Source organism: Abramis brama (assembly GCF_963993115.1).
Source record: "Abramis brama genome assembly, chromosome: 22".
In the NCBI taxonomy this organism is placed as follows: domain Eukaryota; kingdom Metazoa; phylum Chordata; class Actinopteri; order Cypriniformes; family Leuciscidae; genus Abramis; species Abramis brama.
In genome coordinates, this window is record NC_139984.1 from 17386571 (window position 1) to 17411866 (window position 25296).

Below are 25296 nucleotides of genomic sequence, written 5' to 3' on the forward strand. Positions count from 1 at the left end.
ATCTCCATGGTATGACATTGTGTCCCACTTGATGTATAGTGAAGAGGTGAATTTCCCTTTCCAACTACCAACTAAATAGCCTGTAAACTTAATCATGGGCTTATCCAGCCCTCCTCAGATTCCTCCTCAATGGCTCCTCTTGTTTCCCCAATGCAACATTTCATCACCATCGCCTCATAAAGACATCAGTCTATCCCATGATGGCGGGAAGAAGGAGGGACACTGTGAGCAGTGAAGCTGTGAGTCATTGCTATAATCCCAGTGTCTTTATTACATTGTATGGCAACATTTCCTCCAGCTGCGTGCTGCCGCGGGATCAGTTGTCTCTTTCCTGTGGGTGTTGTAATGGAGGCCGAGGGCAGCTAGCTGAAGCCGTTGATTTGACGTGAGGTGCGAGTGATACAAGGCATGTGGGGCTGGTCTGAGGACAGCGAGAAGAAACTCCAAAACCTCTACAGGCGTACATGTCATGCATATTGCATCTGAGACATGTTGAAAGCATAATAAAAACACCCCGTTATGTGGAGCCACACAGTGATTTGCACTGCCACTCTAAAATTGTGCAGTTTAAGTTATTTTAGTGGTTCTAATCTATGATATTGAAAGATACTGCTTATTGGTTTTAATTTGTGTAGATTTTCTTTTTCTATTTCCTTCTTCGGCAAGAAATGTTGTTGGCCCCAAACCACTACATTTTATATTCAAATGTAATAATATTTCCATGACATGTATAATGTACATTACCATACAAAAGTTTTGGATTGGTACGATTTTTTTTATGTTTTTAAACGAAGTTTCTTGCTGTATCAAAATACAGTAAAACTGTAGCCTAATAGTGTGAAATAGTATTACAAATTAAAGTAACTTCTCAATTTTAATGTATTTTAAAATGTAATTTATTCCTGTGAGGGCAAAGCTGAATTTTCAGCATCATTACTCCAGTCTTCAGTGATCCTTCAGAAATCATTCTGATATGATGATTTGCTTTTCAAGAAACATTTGTTATTATTATCAATGTTTAAAAAAAATGTTGTGCTGCTTCACATTTTAAAGGAAACCAAGATACATTTTTTTTCAGGATTCTTTGATGAATAGAAAAACTATTTTTAAATCTTCTTTCTTTTCTGTCAATTCAATGCAATTTAATGCACCCTGGCTAAATATAAATATTCATTTCTTAAAAAAAAAAAAAAAAAAAACTGACCCCAAACTTTTGAACAGTAGGCTAGTGTATAATGTATGTCTGATGAATTTTTTTTAAAATAATTAGTCAGGTGCTCCATGCAAAATTATATCCACTCTATAAAATATATTATTCAGCATTATTCATTACTATAGTGGTTTGAAATGTTACAAGATTTACAACTTTCCAGCATTCCATTTAAAATTAATCTGATAATGCTGCCATTGATAACACAGGCTGATGTTTGTCATCAGTTCACCATTTTATAGAGGGAATAAGATATTAATCTGGTACAAATAATCTGAGGTTGGCAAGACAGCCATGATCATCTTTAACAAATCAGACTATTATTTTTAGAGCTTTCAGATGTTCAGTATGAGTATAGAGAGCAAAATAATACTGTATTTAAATTAAAATTAAATGACACTTCAATACACTTACAAGAGTAATTTATTTTAATTTATTATTATCCAGATTTCTGAGAAACCAATTTTCTAGGTCATGTCTAATATAGCTTTATATGTCATAGTGGAATTGTTTATTTTGATGAGCGAGTGTTATTGTGAAATAATAGTCATCCTTACAAAAGAATATTCAAGTGTGCTATTAGTAGGTAGGTCTATACTTCTTTTAAACTAAAAATAAGATATATATCTAAGTTGATCATTGTCGATACATATCTTATATATAAATATACAAATTACACTTAAGTATACTTGACTTACAGGCTACAGAAAAGTCTACGTATATTTAGCCTATATTTGTACTCAATCTACTGATCGAAATATAGGCTACTAAAAAGTATATAATTAAGTATTCTAAGTGTACTTGGCTTGTAGTTGTGTTTATTCTTTTACACCTATTAAATGTTTTGGCTTGCAACTTTATAGAAAAATAAATAAAAATGCTGGCAGAGATAGAGTTAAACTACAGTTAAAAGGATAGTTCACCAAAAAAAATGTACATTTTGTCATCATTTGCCCTCAAGTTGTTTCAAACCTGTATGAGTTTCTTTCTTCTGTTGAACACAAAAGAAGATATTTTAAAGAATGTTGGTTACCAGACAGTTGACGGTAGCCTTTGACTTCCATAGTATTATTTTTCCTATGGAAGTCAATGGCTATCGTCAACTGTCTGGTAACCAACATTCTTTAAAATATCTTCTTTGAAGGAGATTAAATGATGACAAAATGTTCATTTTTGGGTGAACTATCCCTTTAAAGGTATATTTCAAGTATAAAAAATGTATACCAAAATAAAGTGCAAAAAATAATATATAAACAGCAAATAAGTACTGTATGATGATGTTAAGTTCACTTAAATAAAACTTTTAAGTATAAACTAGTAGCTAGTAGAATATAATTTCATAAACTAAAAAAAATATGCTACAAGTATCTAACTAGTAAACTATCAGCAATATACATGTTCACTTATAGTATAGTTGCAGTACAAATGAAAAACATAGTTGTAAATTAGTTGTGTACTCAAAGTTTATTACTTTTTTACACTTACAGTATACTAAAAAGTGGGCCAATTTAGTCAAAATAGTATTGAAATAGTACTTACAAGTATACATTGATATTAGTATACTTACTACTTAAAACTTACTACTTAAAATATACTTGACCTTTACTTAAGTATACTTAATAAAATGAACTTGAAGTATACTTATTTTTTGTAAGGGCGGTCACAAAGAAGATTTATAAACTTCAGAAATAACTGCCTTGCAAAACAAAGTTTTAAGTGATGCTGCATAACACCATGGATTGTTCATTTCTGCTGTGTAGGCGAAGTCAGATTCATTGAGAACAAATCTGAATTGATCATAAAAAAGATGTTTTTATTTGCAGTAGGGGAAAGAATAGCTCAGAGTAATTAGTTTACAAAAGGCTTTTTGTTCTTTCCAGCACTGCGTCTGGAGCGGCTTTCCCCTGCTTTACGACAACAAAGAGGGCTGGGAAAAAAAGTTGGGTGTTTAGGAAGATACTGTGCTATGGCTGATTTAAGTTTGCAGTGTTTCACAGATGGCACAGCGGGTGTATTTGCATCGTTAGTGTTTCTGAATCTAATCCCCATTCTTAGGAGGTTACCTGGTTTACAAGCAAGTTCCCTCACTATGATCATATGCACATCATAAGCTTCTTTTGTGAGAAATAAAATAAATAAATAAAAGCACTCAGACGCCTGAGTAGGGGGAAATAGCTGGCGAATCTCTGTGGTGAGACCCTAAAGCCCAGCTGCATATTTTGGTAATCACCACAGTGGCTGGTGGATTTGCACACACTCATAGAAATAGGCTGGCTCAAGCCACCCAAATCTTTGTTTAATCTGTTGTTTCAAACAACACACCCATGAAATATATCATATCATAATGCAAACTGCTGCTTAAAAAGTGCCTGCTTATTAAATGTTCTGGGATACAAAACAAATACTGCATTGTTTATGTGTTTTAGTGTTTAATGAATGATGGTACTGTATGACCAGGTATCCTCTCTGTTTCTTATTTATTTAAAATTACAATTACTGTATAGTCAATTTTACTTAAACTATTTAAATATAATAATTTTTACATATTTTTTATCGACAATTTTCGTGAAGTAAATTATCCAGCAAATGCACATCACCTCACTTCAAAATAAGCAAATACTACCATCTAGTGGCAGTGTTGGAAAATCAGAGTGTTTCTCAATCTTGGTCCTGGAAGATCCCTTTGCTGCATATTTTGGAGGTATTAACCCACCTGATACATATCAACAGTTCAAAACTTAAACTGGATTTGTCAGATTCAAAATGTGCACTAGACAGCTGGCCTGTTCAGCTGTGGTTATGGGCTGTGTTTCCCAAAAGGATCGTAAGCCTAAGTAGATCGTAGAACCATTGCCACCAATGGTCTCTACGATCAACTTAGCTTAAGATGCTTTTGAGAAACGCAGCCCTGGATCAGTTAGTCCTTTATGGTATAGGCCATGGGTCTCCAACCCTGAAAAGCTGTCCTGTAAAGTTTTGCTCCAACCAAATCCAATTAACCAGCTAATCAAGGTGTTCAAGATTACTTGAAAATTACAGGCAGGTGTGTTGGAACAGAAGTCTGCTGGAAGTTTGCTCTTCAGGATATTTATAAGGCTGTAGGCCCCTGTCAAAAATCACTGAAAATATCCTGGAGAATAAATATCCTGCATCATCATCATCCAGTGCACTGAAACTTTCAGAATGTTTCCAAAAAACAACCAAGAAAATCAAAAGGAGACAATACACGCTCCCTAGAGCCTAAAGGCCCTACAACACATGAAACGAATGCTATATAAAATGTTCAGGATAAAGCTGAAAGAGCCATTCTGTACGGTAATATCAATGTGTCATGCAAAGAAAGGGATTAATTCAAACTAGTCTTACAGATCTATATTGTCTATAGTCTCAAATATACTTTATAATCATTAATCAATCATAACAGTGTAATTCTAATGACCTCACATGTTAGGGTGACCATACGTCCTGTTTAACCAGGACATGTTTGGCCAGGATTTCGAGATCGCCCAAAATGCCCGGGATTCGGCTTTTGCTTTCTACAGTCACCATTCATTATGTTTACATTATTACATTATTTGACACTGACACGTACGTGCCAGCTTTGCAGGTCATGCATTCTGCTTCACACGGATCCCGATCGAGACGAAAACACAGGAATTTTCTTAGCAATGGTAAAACGCACATCAACCGATCACTTGTTTAGCGTTCATGTAAACACTACATTCAGATTCACCAATCGGAATTAATTCAGTCCTACTGAATCAAAAGGTGTGCATGTAAACAAAATGAATGGCGACGATAAAGCAAAAGCCGTATCCCGGATATTTTGGGCGATCTCGAAACCCCGGCCGGACATGTCCTGGAATATGGTCACCCTATCACATGTCGATGCCGGTGAATTCCGCTTGTGCAAACATATCCACATCGATATGGTTTCTTCTTTTTTCTCACCGCTGTACATTTACATATTCGCTCTCAGCAGCGTGGACGGCGTCTGGATGATCGTTAACATATCACTGCAAAGGTATTTCCAACTTCTTACTTGTAAGCAAAGAACGAAATAACTTTAGCGTGACTTAGCCTAAATCGTGGCCTTGAATCACGTTGTACTCTGCTTGTAGCCTACTGTAGGCCTACGTTATGTGTGCACGTCATGAATGTGAGCACTCACAACATTCACCAGCAATAAGCTTCTGGCTTCAGCTGACTTCAGTAGCCTAAACTGTATTGCAGCAGGAGTAAAATAAAAATATATTCATTCCAATGTGGATGTCCTCCGAAGAAAAAGCTTTGTAATTTAGAATTAAAATAGTTTCAAGGCAATTAAGCGTTTTAGCATGACAGCCCAGCTAACAGGGAAAGTTTTCTGAAACTTGGCTACTGTTCTGGCGGCTGTCTCAAAGTTATGAGCAAACGTTCTTCCAGTAACGTTAATAGAACGTTCGTTAAAAGTTATCAGGTCTTTTGTTCTCAAAACGGCAGCACAAAAGCATACATCATTCGTGGAAAGTTTTAGTTTCACGTTCGTTTAACGTTTTTTTAAATGTTAGGCTACTTGTTTCAGAAAGTTCAGAAAAAATTCAAAAGTAACATTCCCATAATGTTTGCAAAATTATAAAATACTTTTTTTCTATTGTCTCTCATCTGCAGATGCTGCTGTGAGCCTCTGAACTATTTTATACCTTATCTTGAATGAGTAAAATAATTAAACATTTTAATCTGTCATGGAAAATCTTAAGCAACGTCACGTGAAAGAATTTTCCAGTCACTGAACGCTACACTGGCCGGCCGCCGCGGTGACGTAATGCGATTCTCACAAATGGCGTCATTAACACCGGTTTGCTTCCTACCACTGCACTGATGCCCAATGACAGCTGCTCGCGTGCAACTGTGGCGCGTGTTTTTGCTTTAGAGGTGTTCAATGTCTCTGTTGTTTCCCCTACAACATCTCGTAGCGAGAACGCATGTCTCAGCATTGAGGTAAGGCACGCAAGCACGAGAGCTCAAATGTGTTTTTAGAACTCTCATCGCGAGCACATATTTGCAGACATCAGTCACTGTTAAAACATACGTAAAATGTATTTAGCATTATATATTCATATAAATGGGTACACATGTGGTGCATTCCTCTCTGTCAGCAGTTACAGATACTTATGAAAATTTGAACCATGATGTTACAAGGTCTAATCCCATGACAAGATATGGTTGCATTTGCATTTGCTATGTTTTGTCCTGTGTGATGTGTGCATTATAGTGGAACATTATTCTTTTTACCTTTTGACTTTTTGTATTGGTTTCCAAGGTTGTCATTGCATTTCATGGCTTAAAGGCAGGGTAGGTAATTTGATCCAGAAACATTTTTTGTTATAAAGGTTGAAAGTCTATTCACATCCTGATAGCAATCACTATGTTAGGTGGGGTAAGCTGTATTTGAAAAACACTGTTTGGAAGTTAGTCAGACAGTCACACGAACAAACAACATCAAACGTGTGTTGCCAATGAGTAGCCTACAAGAGGGAGATTTGAAGAAAGACTGAAGAAATAGAAGTGAGACACAATACAAAAGAGAAAAGCTCAGAAGAAATCACTGGAAAATGAAGAGTTATGATCAGGAAAGAGCTTTAGGAGGACCTTAGGAAAAGCTTTCCGTCGCTGGAGAGAGCTAAGCTGAATGCCTGAAAACAGACTCCACACGTGAGTAAAGGTACCTTCCATTCGACTGTAAGTGGACTGCGAAGTGGACTTCACAGTGTATTTCGCCATCTTAAAGGAGACATATCATGCTTTTAAATCGTTCCTTTTTACATATAAATCATACATTTGTAGTCTATATAAAGCGGAACTGCAATGCTTGGGTCTGAATTCCTCATTATTATAGCTCCACAGGACCCTTTTCTACCCCTTTTCTGATGTGCGTCTGAGAGCAACTCGTTTTGGTGCGGTCTCTTTAAATACAATTGAGACACTTCATACCCCGCCCCCTCTCCAGGTTGCAGAGGTGACACTCGGTTCAACTCCACCCCGTTCGGCCATTTTTATAGTTTGATAGCAGAGATACGATTATCTAGCGGCACAGAAACGTTTTATTCACACGTTATTAACAAAATGTCAACAACGGAAGACTTGTCCAGCCAGCCTTACATGTTCGAGCCAGAGTCGGAGCCGGAGCGAGATGAAAATGAATACGACGAACCTGCAGAACAACGTCTTCATATGGATGTATCGCAATGGTGTGTTACTGTATTTACACATGAAACTTTGGTCTTCTGACCTTTTACCACCGTGTCGATTTATTTTGATTAATATGTGCGAGGGAGAGGGGGCAAGACAGCGTCTAGTTTGGAGACGGTGAAGTCTTGTTTACACTTTCGCCTGACTCCGAAGAGAGAGAGAGTGCGCGCGCGCAACCGGTTCTCTCTCTCTGCTTGTTCTTTCAGTTAAACATGCGGCCTGTCACAAGTTCGGCAGTTCATCTACATTAGACGGTGTAATGAAGCGTGTGGGTTACTACATCCAACAACCGAACATTTTAACTTACCCTCTCGTAACTTCTGCATCCTTTAGCTTGGACTACAAAATTGCAGCGAGAAATAAAAATGGCGGATTGCTCGAAGTGGCGGGCCGGAAGTCAATGTCCTTATTTGGCAGTTCCTCTGCAAATACTGTGACGTAATAGTTCAAAAAACGTCATAGAGAACAGAAAAATCGGAACAGGTTGAAAAATATGACCAAAACAGAATATAAAGATATCAAATCCCAATAATTGAATTGAAATCGTGAAAATTGTGTAAAATTCTGTTTATTACCAAATGTTTTGACAATCACAATTACACCTATTGTGATGCAAGTTGTTGTTTTTTCTACATCCCCCCCCCCCATCCATCTGTTTCTCTTGAGCAATTAGAATATCGTGATAATACCGTATACCGTGATAAAAGCTCAATCAATTAATCGCAGCATGAAAATTTGATACCGGCACATGCCTAGTGGGCGGACAACGTACAACATAGGTGGGCATTATGCAAATGTATCTTCTAGTGACGTAAAACTGTAAAGCAGTGGGATTCGAAACCCAAACGACTCGGAAAGGCGGTTCAGAGTCGATTCTTTCTTTTTGTAGACAATAACTTTATTTATCGTGCACTTTTGACTTCGAACTTTTGCAGAATGTTTACATTCATAAACAGCTATATTACACACTGCATGAAAGGGAATATTTGAAAAACCATAATGGGGCACTTTATTTATGTGTTGAAATGCTGTGGAATAAGTGGTATGACTACCGTATCCCTTAAATGTCCATCTAGTTTGAAAGACCTAATAAAATATTTCAACTTAATTCAGTATTTTGTGTCTAAGTATTTTAAAAAATAGTATGGAAAGTAGCCGTGTCATAAGCAGGACAATGTATATCCAGCCGGTTGTTATCTCAGAATAAACCCCTTCAGGGTGATACAAGAAGACCTGATCTCCCTGTTGGGGTTTATTCTGCGATAACAACCTGCTGGACGTACATTATCCCGAACTCATTTATATTTGTAAAATATAACTTTTCTCAGTTTTATTATTTTACAGTTTTATTATTTTCCTCATGCTTTTAATAATCTTAATTAATAATAATAATAATAATAATAATAATAATAACTTATATTTATATAGCGCCTTTCACAGGACCCAAGGATGCTTTACACATAACTGCAGAGACAAAAGAAAAGTCATTCAAGGTTAAACGCCTTTGTAAAGAGGTGGGTTTTTAGAAGTTTTTTGAAAGTGTCCAGAGAAGGGGCATTTCAGATGTCTGAGGGGATGGAATTCCAGAGGGTGGGGGCTGCGACGCTGAATGCTCTGTCCCCAAAAGTCCGCAGTCTGGTGTGGGGGACAGAGAGCAGGCCCTTGTCAATGGACCGTAGATTCCGTGAGGGGATGTAGGGATGTAGAAGGTCCAGAAGGTACTGGGGGGCAGTGGCATGTAGAGATTTATAGGTAAAGAGGAGGATTTTGTAGGTGATGCGAAATTTGACCGGGAGCCAGTGAAGCTGAATGAGGATTGGGGTGATGTGCTGCCACGACCTGGTGTGTGTGAGAACCCTGGCTGCTGAGTTCTGGACATATTATGGCTTGTCCAGGACCTTGCTGGGTACCCCATACATGACACCATTACAGTAGTCCAAAAGACTGGTGATGAAGGCATGAATGAGTGACTCTGCCACAGAATCTGAGAGAAAAGGTCAAAGTCTGGAGATATTTTTAAGGTGGTAAAAGGCAGATTTGGTAATGAGTTTGACATGTGACTGGAAGGAAAGGGTAGAATCCAGAATGACAGCAATGTTGCAGACTTCTTGGGATGGAGAGATGGAGCAACCATCCACTTTGAGGAGTAAATCACCTACCATCAAGAGGAGTGGCTTAGGAGCCACTACCATTAGCTCTGTTTTGTTGCTGTTTAGCTTGAGTAGGTTAGATGACATCCAGGTTTTTATTTCATTCAAACAGTCAACAAGTGACAGTGGGGGAAGCTGAGTGGATGGTTTGGTGCTGATATACAGCTGTGTGTCATCAGCATAACAGTGGAAACTGAGACCATGGTGACGTATTATCTGACTGAGGGGGAGCATGTAAATGGTGAAAAGGAGGGGTCCAAGCACAGAGCCTTGAGGCATACCTTGTTTGACTGTAGCCGGGGGGGAGCTGGAGTCTCTAAAGGTGATGAACTGTTCCCTATTGAAGAGATATGACTGGAACCAGGAGAGTGCTGAGCCGGTGAGGCCAACACATTCAGCTAGACGGTTGAGAAGGATAGTATGGGAAACTGTGTCAAAGGCTGCCGAGAGATCTAGAAGAATGAGGATGCTGATATGTCCAGAATCAGCAGCGATGAGGAGGTCATTGGTAATTTTGATAAGGGCAAATAATTAAATAATTAATTAATAATTATTAAATTTGTCTATTTTTCAAAGTTAACAACTACAGTATAGGCTTCAGATTTCTATTTGACCTCTAAATGAAATTGTATCTCCATTGTCAGAGGACACTGGAAAACATATTGCCAGTTTTATTGCTCAGTGGTGTTGACCTTGGTAAAATGACACTTTTTCAAAACATGGTCTAAAGAAAGTATCTGTGACTGTCCACTCAGCACCTCATATCCATTTTACATGCCAAATCCAATTCATCGTTATGAACTTTGAATAAAACATTTTGGCAAATGCATTATTCATGGAAACATAATACATCTAAATTGAAGATGCTGTCATTTTCCATTGCCGTACTCGATGACATGTTATCCGATTTTAGTTCTCATGGAGTTGACAGGACATATAGGAATACAGGAATACTGTATATGTTATAATATGAACATATGTATTTGACTTTAAATATCCAAAGGTTTTCTCACAAGATTTTTTTGCATGACTTAAGTGGTGTGACATAAAAGATTTCTGCTGCTCTAAGCAAGTCTATCATCACAATATGTAAGACTCGAAGTGACAGAGAGGATAGAAAACGTTCCTGACTCTATACAGTACTTCAAGGACAGGCCCGTAGCAGAGCTTTGCCATCACCTCAGCATCTATCACCTCTATTTCCAGTGATGCTCTTTGAGCTTTGGGTGCGAGTTTCAGTTAAGTGTTGAATGTTTAGTTGGATGGAACAAACCCTGCGATGCAGCGTCACCTTATACAGCCCAGACAGAAACTAGAGCTTATCTATAGAAAGTGTTCCTTCACCTCTGTATCCCTGGCAGCAAAGTGATAGTTTAGCCTAGTGGAACCTGTAAGAAGATGAGGTATTTTACTGTTCCATGTTGGCACACACATATTGTTTTAAAGTGTATGAAGTAGCATTTTAAGCATATTTTGTTCCGGTGTTTTATTATTCAGTGATTTATAGTACACTTTTGAGTGGCAGACTAAAGATAGTTTGAATTTTAGTGTTTAAAGCTCTGAAAGATTGTAGGTTCAAACCAGGCCAGTCACATCACCCCTACTATTGAAAATAAAATTATAGTTTTTTTTTCTAGTCAAAAGTGGATAATTGCTATAACAAAACAAAAGCTAAGCTAACGTTTTTGGTTTAAGCTAAAATATTTAAAATATGTATCTTACTTTGGTACTTGATGAGATGTATTACAACATGAGGTGTATTAATAACATCCTACTAAAAGTTTAAAAAATAACTACATTTATAACAAGCATTTGAAAATAACAGAAATGGAACCTTTTCTTCTAGTTATTATTTACTTTGCCTGTAAATTTATCATGATCCCAGATAGTATATTCATAAAACATGCTGGGTAGTTGACAATGATTCAGCATAAATGTTTTTTGTCAGAGTTGACAAAAACACAATAGTCAGCCTAATCTTACTACATTCTCTCATCAACTCTCTTAACAATAAAGGTTCTTGATTGCCATTGATGGTTCCATGAAGAACCTTTTACTTTCATGGAACCTTTCAATTGGTTATTTGGAAAAAGAACAAAAGGTAAAGTGGAAAAGTTTCTTTTTTTTACGCTAAAAATGTAAAACCCCTTTAGGAACCTTTATTTTTTTAGAGTGAAGAAATATTTCTTAAAATATTTCAACTGAAATTCACGACAGCTTTGTGTGTTTGTTTTGTGTTGTTGTTGTTGTTGTTGTTTTTGTGATGCATCTGGATCGGATATTTTTGAAAAACTGCCTATGTACATTCGGTGTGTTAGAACATAGAGAATCATCACAGAAATGGCAGTGAAAACAGTCATGCAAGATTAAATACCTGCATATTTGTTTATTTAATTCTTATGGATTTTGTTTGCAATCCATATTTATAATGTACTGGTTAGCATATGTGAAACACTTTGCATTGTTTTGTTTGCCTGTCAAAGTCTACAAGGCTGATCTGAATGGCTTTTGTTTAGTTTGCTCAGCACTTAAAAATGCACATGAGCAGCATTTATTATGCTTTTGTTTTTCAACCTCAGATTCTTTCCTCACATTCACAGACACACACACGCACACACACATTCAGAGTTCATGATCTGCATAGCCGGGTAGCAGATTCGCTGAGCTTGGGGAGGAATACATTACATATTCAATACATACTGCAAGCCAAAGCACTGGCATCATCCTGAGCACACTCCTCCCTTTCTCTCTCTTGCTTTCTCTGTCTTACACCTTTCAGACAGGATTCTGCTCAGCCCATCTGTGTTTCCACAGTGAAAGCCAAGCTGGAGTTATCAGGCAGCAACACAGCACAAGACACCGGTGAGTGTGCAACTGCAGTATGTCTTTTAATCTATGCTAGTGTCATACAGTAAACTAGTCTTTGTGTATGATTTAACATGTTTAATGCTAATGCTAAACCTTTGTTATTTGATGCTCACTGAGTTGTTAAACCGCATTCTATTTTGTGGGGAATAACCTTGGCTCCTCCTTAACAAATGTAATGTCTGATAATGTTAGGAGAGATGCATTGCATCTTTATTTGCACACTGATGTGTATACTCAGGTTTTAGCACTCTGTAGATGATTTCTGTCTACTTTTGCAGAGTTTTGGCTTCGGTTCAAACTCCGCTGTGTTTGGCTCACTGCAGTCATAGTGTTGCTAGCTGCCTCATACATTGTTATACTGGATTTTCACTAGAGTGAGATTGTTGTGATAGTCTGGAGTTGCCTATATGAGAAGGTGGAGAGGAGGTCCTAAACTTCTGTCTCAGCTTTGTGTTGCTCTGTATGTTGATGAGTTAAAGGGATAGATCACCCAAAAATTAGAATTTTGACATCATTTACTCTCTCATGACGTTACAAACATGTGACTGTATGACTCTTTAGAAGGTTGAAGAAGAAATTTTGAAAATGTCTTTTTTTTGTCTTTTTTTTTTTTTGTCAAAACAATGAAAGACAGTGGTGTCTTCAAAATATATTCTTTTCTACAGAAGTGATAAGGTTTGGAATTACATCAGGCATAAGGCATCACAGAATTCTCATGTTGTGTGAACTTCCTTTAAAAGTGTTACTTAATCCATTGAATTGAATTAGGCTATATGTAAATATACCTGGATCTAAGGAATGTGTATAAAGTTCTAAGTTATGCATCATGCCACATGAGTTTCGTTGCAGTAGTGAAGTTAAACAGTTTTTCACAAGTTTACAATTGATAACAGATCAAATCCTCATGAAACTTTATTACACATTCTATACGATCTGTACTTTATATATCAGTAAATATAGAGTATCCTGGTACATTGTAAAGAGATAGATTATTACATGCCTAATATAGCTTATAGGGTTAGTTCACCCAAAAATGAAAATGATGTCAGTAATTACTCACCCTCATGTTGTTCCAACCCCGTAAGACTTTCGTTCTTTCGCTTCTATGTTATTGAAACAATCCGGCCCAAAAAAGTTAGTAAAGACAATGTTTAAAATAGTCCAAGTGATTACAGTGGCTCAACCTTAAGTTTATCAAGCGACGAGAATACTTTTTGTGCGCAAAAAAATAAAAAATAAATAACGACTTTATTCAACTATTCATTTTCTTCTATGTGGGCCTCTGAGTCAGTTCACGTAGTGTAACAGCGCAGCGCTTCTGTGTTGTACGTCAGTATGTAGGCTCACTATTGGCCGACGCTGGTTATGTGTGTGATGCGTGTCACTTGGACTATTTTAAACATTGTCTTTACTAACTTTTCTGGAGGAGGCCTATGGAGGAGTGAGACAGCTCTCAGATTTCAGCAAAAATATCTTAATTTGTGTTCCGAGGATGAACGAAAGTCGTAGGGGGTTGGAACAACATGAGGGTGAGTAATTACTGACAGAATTTTAATTTTCGGGTGAACTAACCTTTTAATGCCACTGCAAGTGTGAATCCTCTGGCATAGCTCTACCCCTAAAATCGTCTTAGGTTGCGTATGCAACCAGGTTCTCTGAGAAGAACGAGATGGCCACGTCTGGTATTGACGAGTATGGGGAACGTCATCAGTGTGCCAGTGTCTGAGGCACATGAAAACAAAACCAATAATCATTGGCAGACGGCAGTCCATGACTTCACACGCGGAGTGCCCATGAGCATAAAAGGGCGCCTGAGTTATCAACTCTTTTGTCTGAAGGAGGTGCGCAGGCAGGCCCAAGGTATGGCAACAAGACGCAATGTCTTGTTCCCCTTCTCAGGGAACCGGGTTGAATACTTTGACCTAAGATGTTCCCTTTCGAAGTGGAACTTCGACGCCGCATCTGGTTTTGATGCTATGGGGAGCCAATATCCACTACGCCATGCTGAGGGAATGCCTGCCTCACTAGGCTGTGAATATGCACAAGCATTGTGGGAATAGCATATATTGACTCTATGCTTCTATGCTCTACAGCAAGGGAAGTCCTGGCTGTTATACATTCCTTTCTCACCTGTGGGACAGGCCTCGGCCATATATGGCCCCAAGAACAGAGCTCTAAGGGAAAATACCGAACATAGCCTCAGCGATGTCAGGCATATCTCACCACTATTTGACAACTTAGGGAGCAGCCTTCCGCAGAGGAGCATAATTAGCACCTCCTTTCGGTATTGCCACCCATCCAAGGGGGACATAATACAGTTTGCCCAATAACTCTCATCACCCATGCTCTAAACTCCAACGAAGCTGTAGGGAAGCTTGGCCCTGCTTAAACACCCAAATATAATTGAGGGAGGGCAGCCCACACCCTTCCTTGAGTCAAGGCATTGTATCTAAGACTGCTATAGTTAGGCATTGTATCTAAGACTGCTATAGTTAGCACTTCGTCTTTTTGTGGCATTAACCATAGGAAGTGTCAAATAATAAGGAGGGATACCCCAGAATCGAACTTCCTCTACGAAATAGTAGAGCACCCATCCAAAGGGGAACATACATACCTACTTGAAAGCCCAACAGTAGTTGGGGAGGGAGGTAAACGAAGTAGTGGGAATCTATACTGCCCTACATAACTCTATTCACCCTGCATCAACCCTCACAGACCCACAGAGATGGATATATCTCCTGAAAGCTGCTGACTGAGACCCCATCTCTGTAAACTTCTCTACGACTGTCTCATTGGCAGACCAAAAGGTCAGAGTGTAAGAACAAAGCATAGAGGAGAAAGTTTTTTTTATAACAGATGCATGGCAACTATGGAACCATAGAACGGCCGATGCACTGGCCATTTGCTTTTTGGCACGGGTGGCTAGATCTGTGACTTGAGCATCTTTTTTGGACTGCCTCAGTAGATGGACAGGCCACTTAGTGGGCAGGCCTGGAGTCACCGCAACAGCCGTGTCTCAACCTTAGGGGGGGGGACACCATCTTCCAGCAACACCGCTGAGCGGAAATTGGACGGATCTCATGGTGTGCAGGGCCCCACAGGCCTGTCTTGACTCTGCATATGCCTTGCCAAGAGCCACAAGGTGGTAACCAGAAGAGGCGGATTATTTGATAACATCGACCTCTAATCTGCCCACCTGTGACCCCATGATCGAGGCTGCCATGCTGCTTCAGCAAACACTGGTCCGAACCGCGAGGTGCAAACACCTGACTTGAAATGGGAGCTCCCTCATCACGGCTCATTGGATTCAGTTTCCTCGAGCTGAACCGCTCACTCCTTTGGCAAAGTGGGAGCCTTCAAAGAGGATGCAGCACCAGGGGAGAGATAGCTAGCAAGCTGCTCTTCAACTGGGACAACATCACATATCGTTACTCAGTCTCGCATGCAAATAATTTGAATACATGGGAAAGACTACGATCTGAGTATAAATTCCTCCATTATCTTGACACCTCAATGTGGAGATATAGAATAAATAAAAGGCTTACAAATTTATATGCAGGACAGCGGAAGAGGCGGATCACATTAATCAGTCAGGTCGGAAGATTCCTTGACATGAAACAACATAGCAAGTGAAAACTTCCATTAGGCTCCTCCATATACTCTGCCTACAATCCCTGCAATCGATCCTGCTCTGCCACCTTGGTGGCCACGGAGACCCAAACCGCAAGGTGCATACGCTCGACTCTCATTCCTCAAGAGAGTCAAGCATGGATGGAGCTTCCCACAGTGAACACATCACAATGAATGCATTCAACTCCCTCGAAAGCCGAACGGAGCCGAACGCTCACTGTGCAAGTGCTAGATTCTTCTCTTTCTAGAGAGAATCAAGTAATAACAGAGCCTCTTACTGCGAATGCACCGGCATGAATGCCTTCAACTCCCTCGAGAGCCGAATGCACTCCATGAAAACTCTAGATTTTTATCCCCCGGGAGAAAATCAAGCAAGAGCAGAGTTCTTCAGTGGCTTCTGAAGACAAAAATCTAATGACACTCACGGGTGCTCCATGTGTGATATGTTATGTTTGTATGGATGTTCTGTACGTATGTATTAATACTGCTATTCCCCATTATGCATGTAGGTGGCACTGCCACTTGTAATCATTAGTTGTTGTGTTCTTTAATAGACACTTTTTTTGTAACAAGCAAATCAACAGCAATAACATAGACCTGTAGAAACAAGTCTAATGTAAAGTTTAAGTCTGTTATTTTTCCCCTTTTACTTTTTTTATTTGACTTCTTTCAATATGCTTTTAGATGCTTTTTCCCCCCAGAATTGTAGGATAACATGTACAGCAAAGGATACATCCATTAATACAGACTACACAAAACAGATGAAAGACAACATTTTTAGGTTTCAGATGGGACCAAAACAAATTAAATGGGAATTTTAGTAAATTTTAGTAAATATGTCAACAAAGAGTGTAACAGAGCACTTATGATTGATTTTGTAGTTAACTGATGGAGAGAGAGGCACAAAAGAGAAACAATTTTGGATGCATTCCTAATGAGGACTAGTACGAAGGCAGCCAGCACTTCCTGTGTTCTTCAGCTGCTCTTAAAAGCCCTAGGGGAAGTGGGATGCCTACAGTAGTCACTGACCACCACTCAGCTCATCTCTAACACACAGCAGTTACAAAAGGAGCCACCAAAGCACTGTAGAGGAGTTGAAGGAGTGCTGAGAGAGAGAGAGAGAGAGTGAGTGAGGGCATGCTGACAATGCGGTACGCTGCCCAGAATCCTGATGAGGCAACAGTGAGGCTTCACTGCATTATGATCTCAAACCCTGCCCCACCTCTTTCTAAACCTGACTCACTCCATATGTCTGAAGGGTGGATCACTCTGTTTCCCTGCTCACTTTATTTCAACTAGGATGTTACATAACCTTAAGTATGCTGTAAATATTAATATAGATAATAAATGTAATGTTTTTAATTGTGATCTGTTACCATTTTTAAATAATAGCGCTAACATGCATATGCAAATTACTGCATAAACATATAAACATATTTTTCAAAATATTTCTACATTTTACATCTAGATTTAATTATTAATTACATTTAATCTTAAATTAATCTAAAAGAGAAAAGATTTTTTTAAAAGTACTTTATTTTCAGGTTTAAATCAATTTAAGATTTTAGATTTCCAGTGTGACCTCAGATGTTTTGACCTCATTGGATCAAAATTCATAATGAAATCAAAATTGAATGGAATATTGCAGTATTTATTATTAATGTTTTATTCATGCACATAATTGTATTTTATTTTTTTAATTAATATGACCTCGTATCTATTTTCTTCTCTGATTACGTGTTGTTGGCGTGAAAGCGGGACAACCTGTCACTCATGAGATTACAACAATAGCAAACAACAACAATCCAATGAACCTAATCAATGCCTCATGGACAAAAACAAGTCCCGCCATACATTTGCAGTGGTGCTCATGTCTGACTGAGTATTGCAGTCAATACTACCCCTTCCCCCCACACTGTGCCACCTGTAACAGCATGAGACAGCAGAAATGTGAACTTGATATTATAAATCTAATTTCCCCTCAATTGTTCTCTTCCCTCTCTTCTCGTTCTCTCTTTTTTATTTTCTCTCCATTTTAAAATGCCACAGAATGCAAGTATCCACTGGCTAAATGTCTTACAACTGAGCTGTTACAGAACAGTTTGTAATTTGCTCTAGGTGAATTCGCTTCTAACTGAAGTATTGGAACATGCAGGCCAATACTGGCAACTTTGTCACCTTAATGCTGCCTTGTTAAATTTGTATAGCCATATATATATATATATATATATATATATATATATATATATATATATATATATATATATATATATATATATATATATATATATATATATATATATATAATGAAATAAGTTTCTTATGTTCACCAAGACTGCATTAATAATTGCATCGACTCTGAACCGCCTAAACAAGTCGTCAGGAATTCCAGTCTCACTTACGTGACCTGCATACGTAACGCAGCAACACATTTTTGTAATTCCCTCCTATGAATGGTCTTCATCGGCTGCCCGCGAACAATGACTACTTTGACCCGCCCTCAAACGCTGTAGCTGGTTCGTGTTGTTCATGTCAAGAAGATGCTGTTTTCTGCTCTGCAAAAGCAAATTCTCTTTGTAAACACTTCTAAAGGATGAGGATGTGAAGATTCAGTGCTTAAAATTACCACAGCAATACAACACCCGTGAGCCGTGGGAACGTTGCTAATAGGCGTCACCTGCGCGCCACACCGGCCTCGAGTTTCTCACGGAGGAGCTCGGGGAGGATAAAAGTGATTACAGTGAAGGACTTTCGTTTTGTATTTGTTTATTTTATCATTAAAGTAGGCCTACTGTATGTTGATCTTTCACCGGTTCCCGCTTCCTACTTCCCTGAAACTTTAACATTGTAACAGTGAGGAATTACAGTTGCAACATCTCATAATGTATGTCAAACTGAGTAGTGTATCACTGAGAAACTTCCTGCTCAAGTTATCCTTGCGACGGAGGTTCGGGTTGAATGACTAGTTCTTCCAATGTTTCATCATCGGATTCGCGCTCGGATTGATATGGGAAAATCGGCGCCATCTTTACTGTCTTTACAGTGTGTACAATTGCTGAGCTTTAGGAAACCTCCGGGGGTGAAATTCAGTTATGGTAATAGGCATTTCGTTTACGACACATGCTGTTCTACCAATCACAACAGACTGGGCCATCTGGCCAATCAGAGCAGAGTAGGCTCTCAGAAAGAAGGGGTTTAGAGAGACTGAATCTTCGGACAAGTCGTTTGAGAATCATTGAAAAATGTGGTGCTGTGTAATGTACATTATGAGAAAGTTAGTGTTTTTGACCTTTGATGCCGGTAAACCTGTTGTGGGAAACCTCCAAAACAAAATAAGGAGACTTTAAAATGGCACAATACAGGGACACTTTAATAAAAAATACAAGCAAAAATACAGCAACAAACTATTGTGAAATATTATTACAATTTAAAATAACTTTTCTATTTGAATATATTTTAAATGTAATTTATTTCTGTGATGGCAAAGCTGAATTTTAAACATTATTACTCCAGTCTTCAGTATTGATCCTTCAGAAATCATTCTAATATGCTGATTTGCTGCTCAAGAAATGTTTCATATGTTATTATCAAAATGTATGTTTTTGTGGAAACCATGATAAAAGAAAAGAGCAAAATCTATTCTATTTTGATGAATAGAAAGTTCAAAAGAGCAACACCTAATTGAATTAGAAATCTTTTGTAAGATTATAAATGTCTTTTCTGCCTTTTTTATCAATTTAATGTGTCCTTGCTGTATAAAATTATTAATTTCTTTAAAAAATCTTAATGACCCCCATAATTTTATAGTAATAAAATATTTATATATTAATAAAAGATATCAGGGCCCGTATTCATAAAGAATCTTAATGCAAAGTGTAGCTCCTAGTGACAAAATTCTAAGAAAATTCTTAGAAATGTGGGCGTTTACTCTTAAAATTGAAGAAAAAATCCTAGTAAAGAAAAAAGTAATTCAGAAAGCATCTTAACCCTTAAAAGAGGTCTTAAGTTCAAAATTGTTAGGAGCACGGATGAGGACTTTTAAGAGGCTTAAGAGTTTCTTTAGCAGAGGAGAAAATGACAGAAAGACGAAGAAGGAGAAGAAATGTGTTGCAGACGATGGATAACAGTGAGTTAATAAGAAGCTATATATTAGATCGTGCAGGGATCATGTTTGTGACTGATCTTATTAGAGACACGCTAACATCTCCAACACAGCGCAGAAATGCCATAGTGCCAGAAATGAAAGTAATCACTACATTACGATATTTGGCAACTGGAAAAATTCCATGTTTGATACATTAAAACCAACATTCAAACCACCACTTAAATAGACATGCCAGTAATCAGTGTAATTGGAAAGAGTGGAACAATTTTTATCATTCTAAGCAATCAAATACCTTATAGGAAATGAACAGCATGAAAAAAAAAAAAAAAAAAAAAAGATTTATATACACATATATAATGTGTGTGTGTGTGTGTGTGTGTGTGTGTGTGTGGTCAAATAGGAAAAATTACGCATGTAATTTCAAAGTGAAGGCTTAGAATAGACCCTATACTTAAAATCACTCTTTTTTTTCCTTCTTGGTCAACCAACCAATCACAGTCGTCAAAAGATTGTGTCACAGCGCAGAAATGCCATAGCGCCCGAAATGAAAGTAATCACTACATTACGATATTTGGCAACTGGGAAAATTCCATGTTTGATACATTAAAACCAACATTCAAACCACCACTTAAACAGACATGCCAACAATCAGTGTATTTGGAAAGAGTGGAACAATTTTTATCATTCTAAGCCAAGCAAATACCTTATAGGAAATTAACAGCATGGTTAATAAAATAAGGATTTATATATATAATGTGTGTGTGTGAGAACGGTCAAATAGGAAAAATGACGCATGTAATTTCAAAGTGAAGGCTTAGAATAGACCCTATACTTAAAATCACTTTTTTCCCCTTCTTGGACAACCAACCAATCACAGTCGTCAAAAGATAGTGTCATACATAGCAACGGGGTCAACCCCGCCTTCTTACTAAGATAAAAGTTTTTGTCTTTTCCTTACTCAGAGTTGCTCTCAGATCAGTCCCGAATTGCTCTTAAGCTAAGACTCCTACGTAAAAGTTTTTAAGCTAAATTAAGAGTTTTCTGAGAGGATTCTTAGAATCTTTATGAATACGGGCCCAGGTCTTTTGGCATGTCAAATTCCAACTAGCTATATATAATGATTATGAACATTGATATTTATTGCCTTTGACTCTTTAGGTTGTGTTGAACATACAATAGTTCATAATGTTCTGTAGTCATCAAGTAACTAGATTCTAGTTAAAGGGCAATCAATAAGCCTAGCATCATGTATAGTCTGTGCCGTGCATAGTTTCTCCTTCTCTCTGTGCGGATGACTTCATGTGTTTGTGTGTTGCAGCAGTTTTCATGGTCCGTTGCGGTGTGGTCAGGTCATGCAGGGTGATTGCTAGATCACGCCACCTGGCCGCTCAGAGGACACCTCAGTAAACAGATCGAGGGCCAGATTGTAGCTGTTGTCTCTTTATCACATGGACATCCAAAACCAAAGATTAAGCCATCAGATTAAAGGTTTGGGTGTCCTAAAATGAGACGTATTCCGATACAAGAGTCGTAAGACTGATTAAATGTTCCTAATTGTCGGTGTATGTTTCAGGAGGTTGGTTTAGGTGTGATCCTAATTTCTATTGAGCAGCTTTTCTTTGGGAACATTGTAACCATTGAAATACAACAGCACTACTTGTGTAAATATTAACTTTAGTGCTAGACTATGCAATATTTCCTGCCCTAAACACAGCTTTACTCTAGTTTATTTGTTCTTTCTGAGTATTATACTTTATAGCCTATAAAGTGAGATTCAACACAACACAGACCACAGGACACAAAACAGTCGACTTCCAGAAGTACAAACTCTCTATAGGGAAAGTGGGCGGGCGCTAATACAGTCTATAAGTGTATATCACCCCATGGTCTCTTTCTTCCCCTCTTTCTGCTGAAGTGGTATATTGCTCTGCAGTAGCATCAGTAGCTACTCATGTGCCAAACTGTGCTGTGTAAAGTGTCGACCATACACTTTCTCTCATTTCTCTTACCTGAATGTTTTATCTCTGCAGTTTATAATGTACTGCTGGTGAAATTCTGCCAGGCTGGAGACGTGCCAGTTGGCCATGTGGTGAGAGCAGACAGCAGGTGGACTCATCAGGCTTTCAACAGCAGATTCATGCTTGTTCAATAATTATGGGAGTTCACTCATACTGGAAACAACACACAGGGGTTATTACAGTTTGATGCCTTATGTTATTATTTGGCATTATTGTTTTAAGTTACATTGATCAAAAGTTCCGTTTGCAGTGATATGTTCTTGTTCCAGTCTTTAATCCCCAAATTTTTAAAAAGCATTACAGGCACACATATTGTTTATTTTGTGTGAACTATTGGATGTTTTAGATAAATTATGGAAGTCAATGTGGCCCATTAACTGTTTGGTTACTCATATTCTTTAAAATATCTTCTTTTGTGTTCAGCAGAAGAAATTCATACAGGTTTGAAACAACATAAGGGGGAGTAAATGATGACAGAAATGTCATTTTTTTTGGGTGAAGCATCCCTTTAACTTAATTTGGATCCTTTCTTCCCTTGAAATAAAAAAAAATCTAAAATTTACTAAAGTTACTGAACAAAATTTTGTCTTTAATTAATGGTTAATATATGTTTTAATAACTAAAAAGCCACATTTGTTTCCAAACAATACTGACTTGCATCTTACTGTAATTAAGGCTGACTTTGCTGTTACAACCCTGGGTACTATTAGGTATAGTCCTTTTTAAAATTTGATAATTTGAGTATTCTGATTCATTTTAACCCTGCTGTCTTTTCTCTATTGTTGCTAATGTTAATATTTTAAGAACAACAAAAATGTCAAGTATAACATCACGTTTAGTTTGACTTAGAAGCAGAATCCTACAGATCCATACAGGCAGAGGATATCTAGGTTAACCAGCTAAGAGAAATAAGTTCAATTTAGCCTTGATTTTCAGAGTAAGTGTGTGTGTGTGTGTGCGCCTAGATGGCACCACCTACTGGCCTTACACTGTATCACATTTTTTTTGCCAGTATCACATTTTTGATAGCCTGTTTATTTGTTGCACAACCAAAACATTTCTATCTTGTCCAGAAGCAATTTTCAATGGCATGTGGTTATTGTAATTATTTAATTATTACATTACATTGCTGATTGGTATTTTCTCTCTGTTGTGTACAGAAGCTGAGAGTCTGAGTGAGAGCTGTCAGCTGGTCTCTCCTCCCTCACGGCTCCATGTACCCTGAACCAAACACAGATTCTCCTGCTCGTCTCTCCACACGGCAGACTGGATCCCCTTATACGTGAGCACAGACAATTCATTTACCCAAAGAAATTGAATAGTTCATTGATAAATGAAAAGCCCTAAATGACCAATACATAACTAATGAGCTGTATATTATATTATTCTTGCCTCCACTAAATTAAGTTTAAAAAGTCAAACTGCTAACACTCGTCCTTTGTCTTTCACGCTGTTGTTGCTGTAGAGCTCGTGGGAGTCCAAAGAGGCAGCTGCAGTTTTACAGGTACTGTACCTCTGCCCTTCATGTGTAAATATAGCCACGTCTCCACAAGATTACATAAAATGCTTTTATCCATAACTCTATACAGTACAGTAAAATGAAGAGATGGTCCCCCTGGAGTATCCTGGAGTTAAGTGCCTTGCTCAAGGACAAGGAGTGGGGATTGTAAAATCAGTAACTCTTAACTTTCTAACATAAAACTTTTGTGTTAACAGCAAAGGCTTTTAACCATTTGTAGGACTGGGTGATGTAGTTTAAAAAATACATCTTAGTATTTTGTAGTTTGTTTATATTTGGTATTCAGTGTATGTGTTTATATTTGCTCTAAAATGGCATGAAAGTTTTTTTTTTTTTTGCTTCAGTCAGAGAAACTATATTTTTAACCACAGAGACATTATTGCTAAATTGATTGACATTTAAGCATACAGTATATACTTGGAAAAAGTATATAAATTACTGTTTAAAAGTTTGGTGTCAGTAAGATTTTTTTTTTTTTTAAAGCAGATCTTTTGAACTTTCTGTTCATCAAAGAGTTCTGAATTGTTTTTACCATTGTTTCCACAAAAATATTAAGCAGCACAACATTTTTCAATATTGATGATAATAACTGTTTCTTGAGCAACAAATCAGCATATTACAATATTTTCTGAAGGATCATGTGAAAATTCACGGATAATTTACATTTTAAAATATATTAAAATAATAAAAGTTATTTTAAATTGTAATATTTCACAATATTTCACAATATTACTTTTTTTACTGTAATTTTTAATCAAATAAACGCAACCTCAAAAACATTCATAAATCTTACTGACCCCAAAACATTAGGCTTAGATCATATCTGTGCTTTGCTTTAGGAAATGTGTGTACAAAATACTGTATTATTATTCTAACAGAATCTGAAAAGCTAATAGTTCCCTCACTATTCATCACCAGCATTCTGCACGATGATTATCCGTTTTCATCTTGTTGTAGTGATTCTGTAGCTTTATCTGTAGCTGTCTCAGTTTAACCATTCCTGACATGAACATATTACACAAAGCCAGGGTAGTTTAACTATTTCATAATGAGCCCTGCTGAGTCATTTTGGAGGAACACTTCACTTTGCTTACCAATTATCTGTAGTGTTTCACAAAAGAGACAGTCTGAAAGGAGGAACGCAGACTCGTACTGGCCTATGAAATGAGTTATATATTTAGAATGGATGTGACATCACAGGCAAATGGTGTATACTAAATAATAGATTCTACTGTTATAAGGCACGCCTGGAGTGTTTAGTCACAGGGAAATGAAGGAAACGGCAACGTTTGCAGCAATCTCAAAGTTGCTCGGTATGGAGAACTGTAATTAACACAAGTGCAAATAAGCTACTGTGCTTACACGTTAAAAGCTAATGTGTTTCCTGTTGCAATGGGCAGCTGAGTACAGCACTCACCACCATCTACTGTATGAACAAGTTTACGGTCTGCTGGGTTTGACTTCCACTCGAATACATAATCTCAACCTTTCTCTCTCTATCTCTCTCTTCAGCATGTAATTCGCATCCCTATGTTCCTGAATCCATTGTCGTCATTATCTAATGC

The 25296-nt window shown here is 37.7% G+C and overlaps 1 protein-coding gene across 3 annotated transcripts in view; it reads left to right on the forward strand.

Moving 5' to 3' along the window:
• Positions 1–6018: 6018 nt before the first annotated feature.
• kcnab2b (potassium voltage-gated channel subfamily A regulatory beta subunit 2b) overlaps positions 6019–25296 on the forward strand; it is a 69225-nt gene continuing 49947 nt past the window's right edge. Inside the window, exons 1-4 of one of the 3 annotated variants that reach the window (XM_084100002.1) lie at positions 6019–6190; positions 12371–12453; positions 23373–23494; positions 23678–23716. In XM_084100002.1, the coding sequence (XP_083956128.1) occupies positions 23427–23494; positions 23678–23716 (107 nt within the window). In that variant the 5' untranslated portion in view covers positions 6019–6190; positions 12371–12453; positions 23373–23426. Of the gene's footprint in view, positions 6191–12282; positions 12454–23372; positions 23495–23677; positions 23717–25296 lie in introns of those variants that run through there. The other 2 variants (XM_084100003.1, XM_084100001.1) reach the window with 2 other exon arrangements.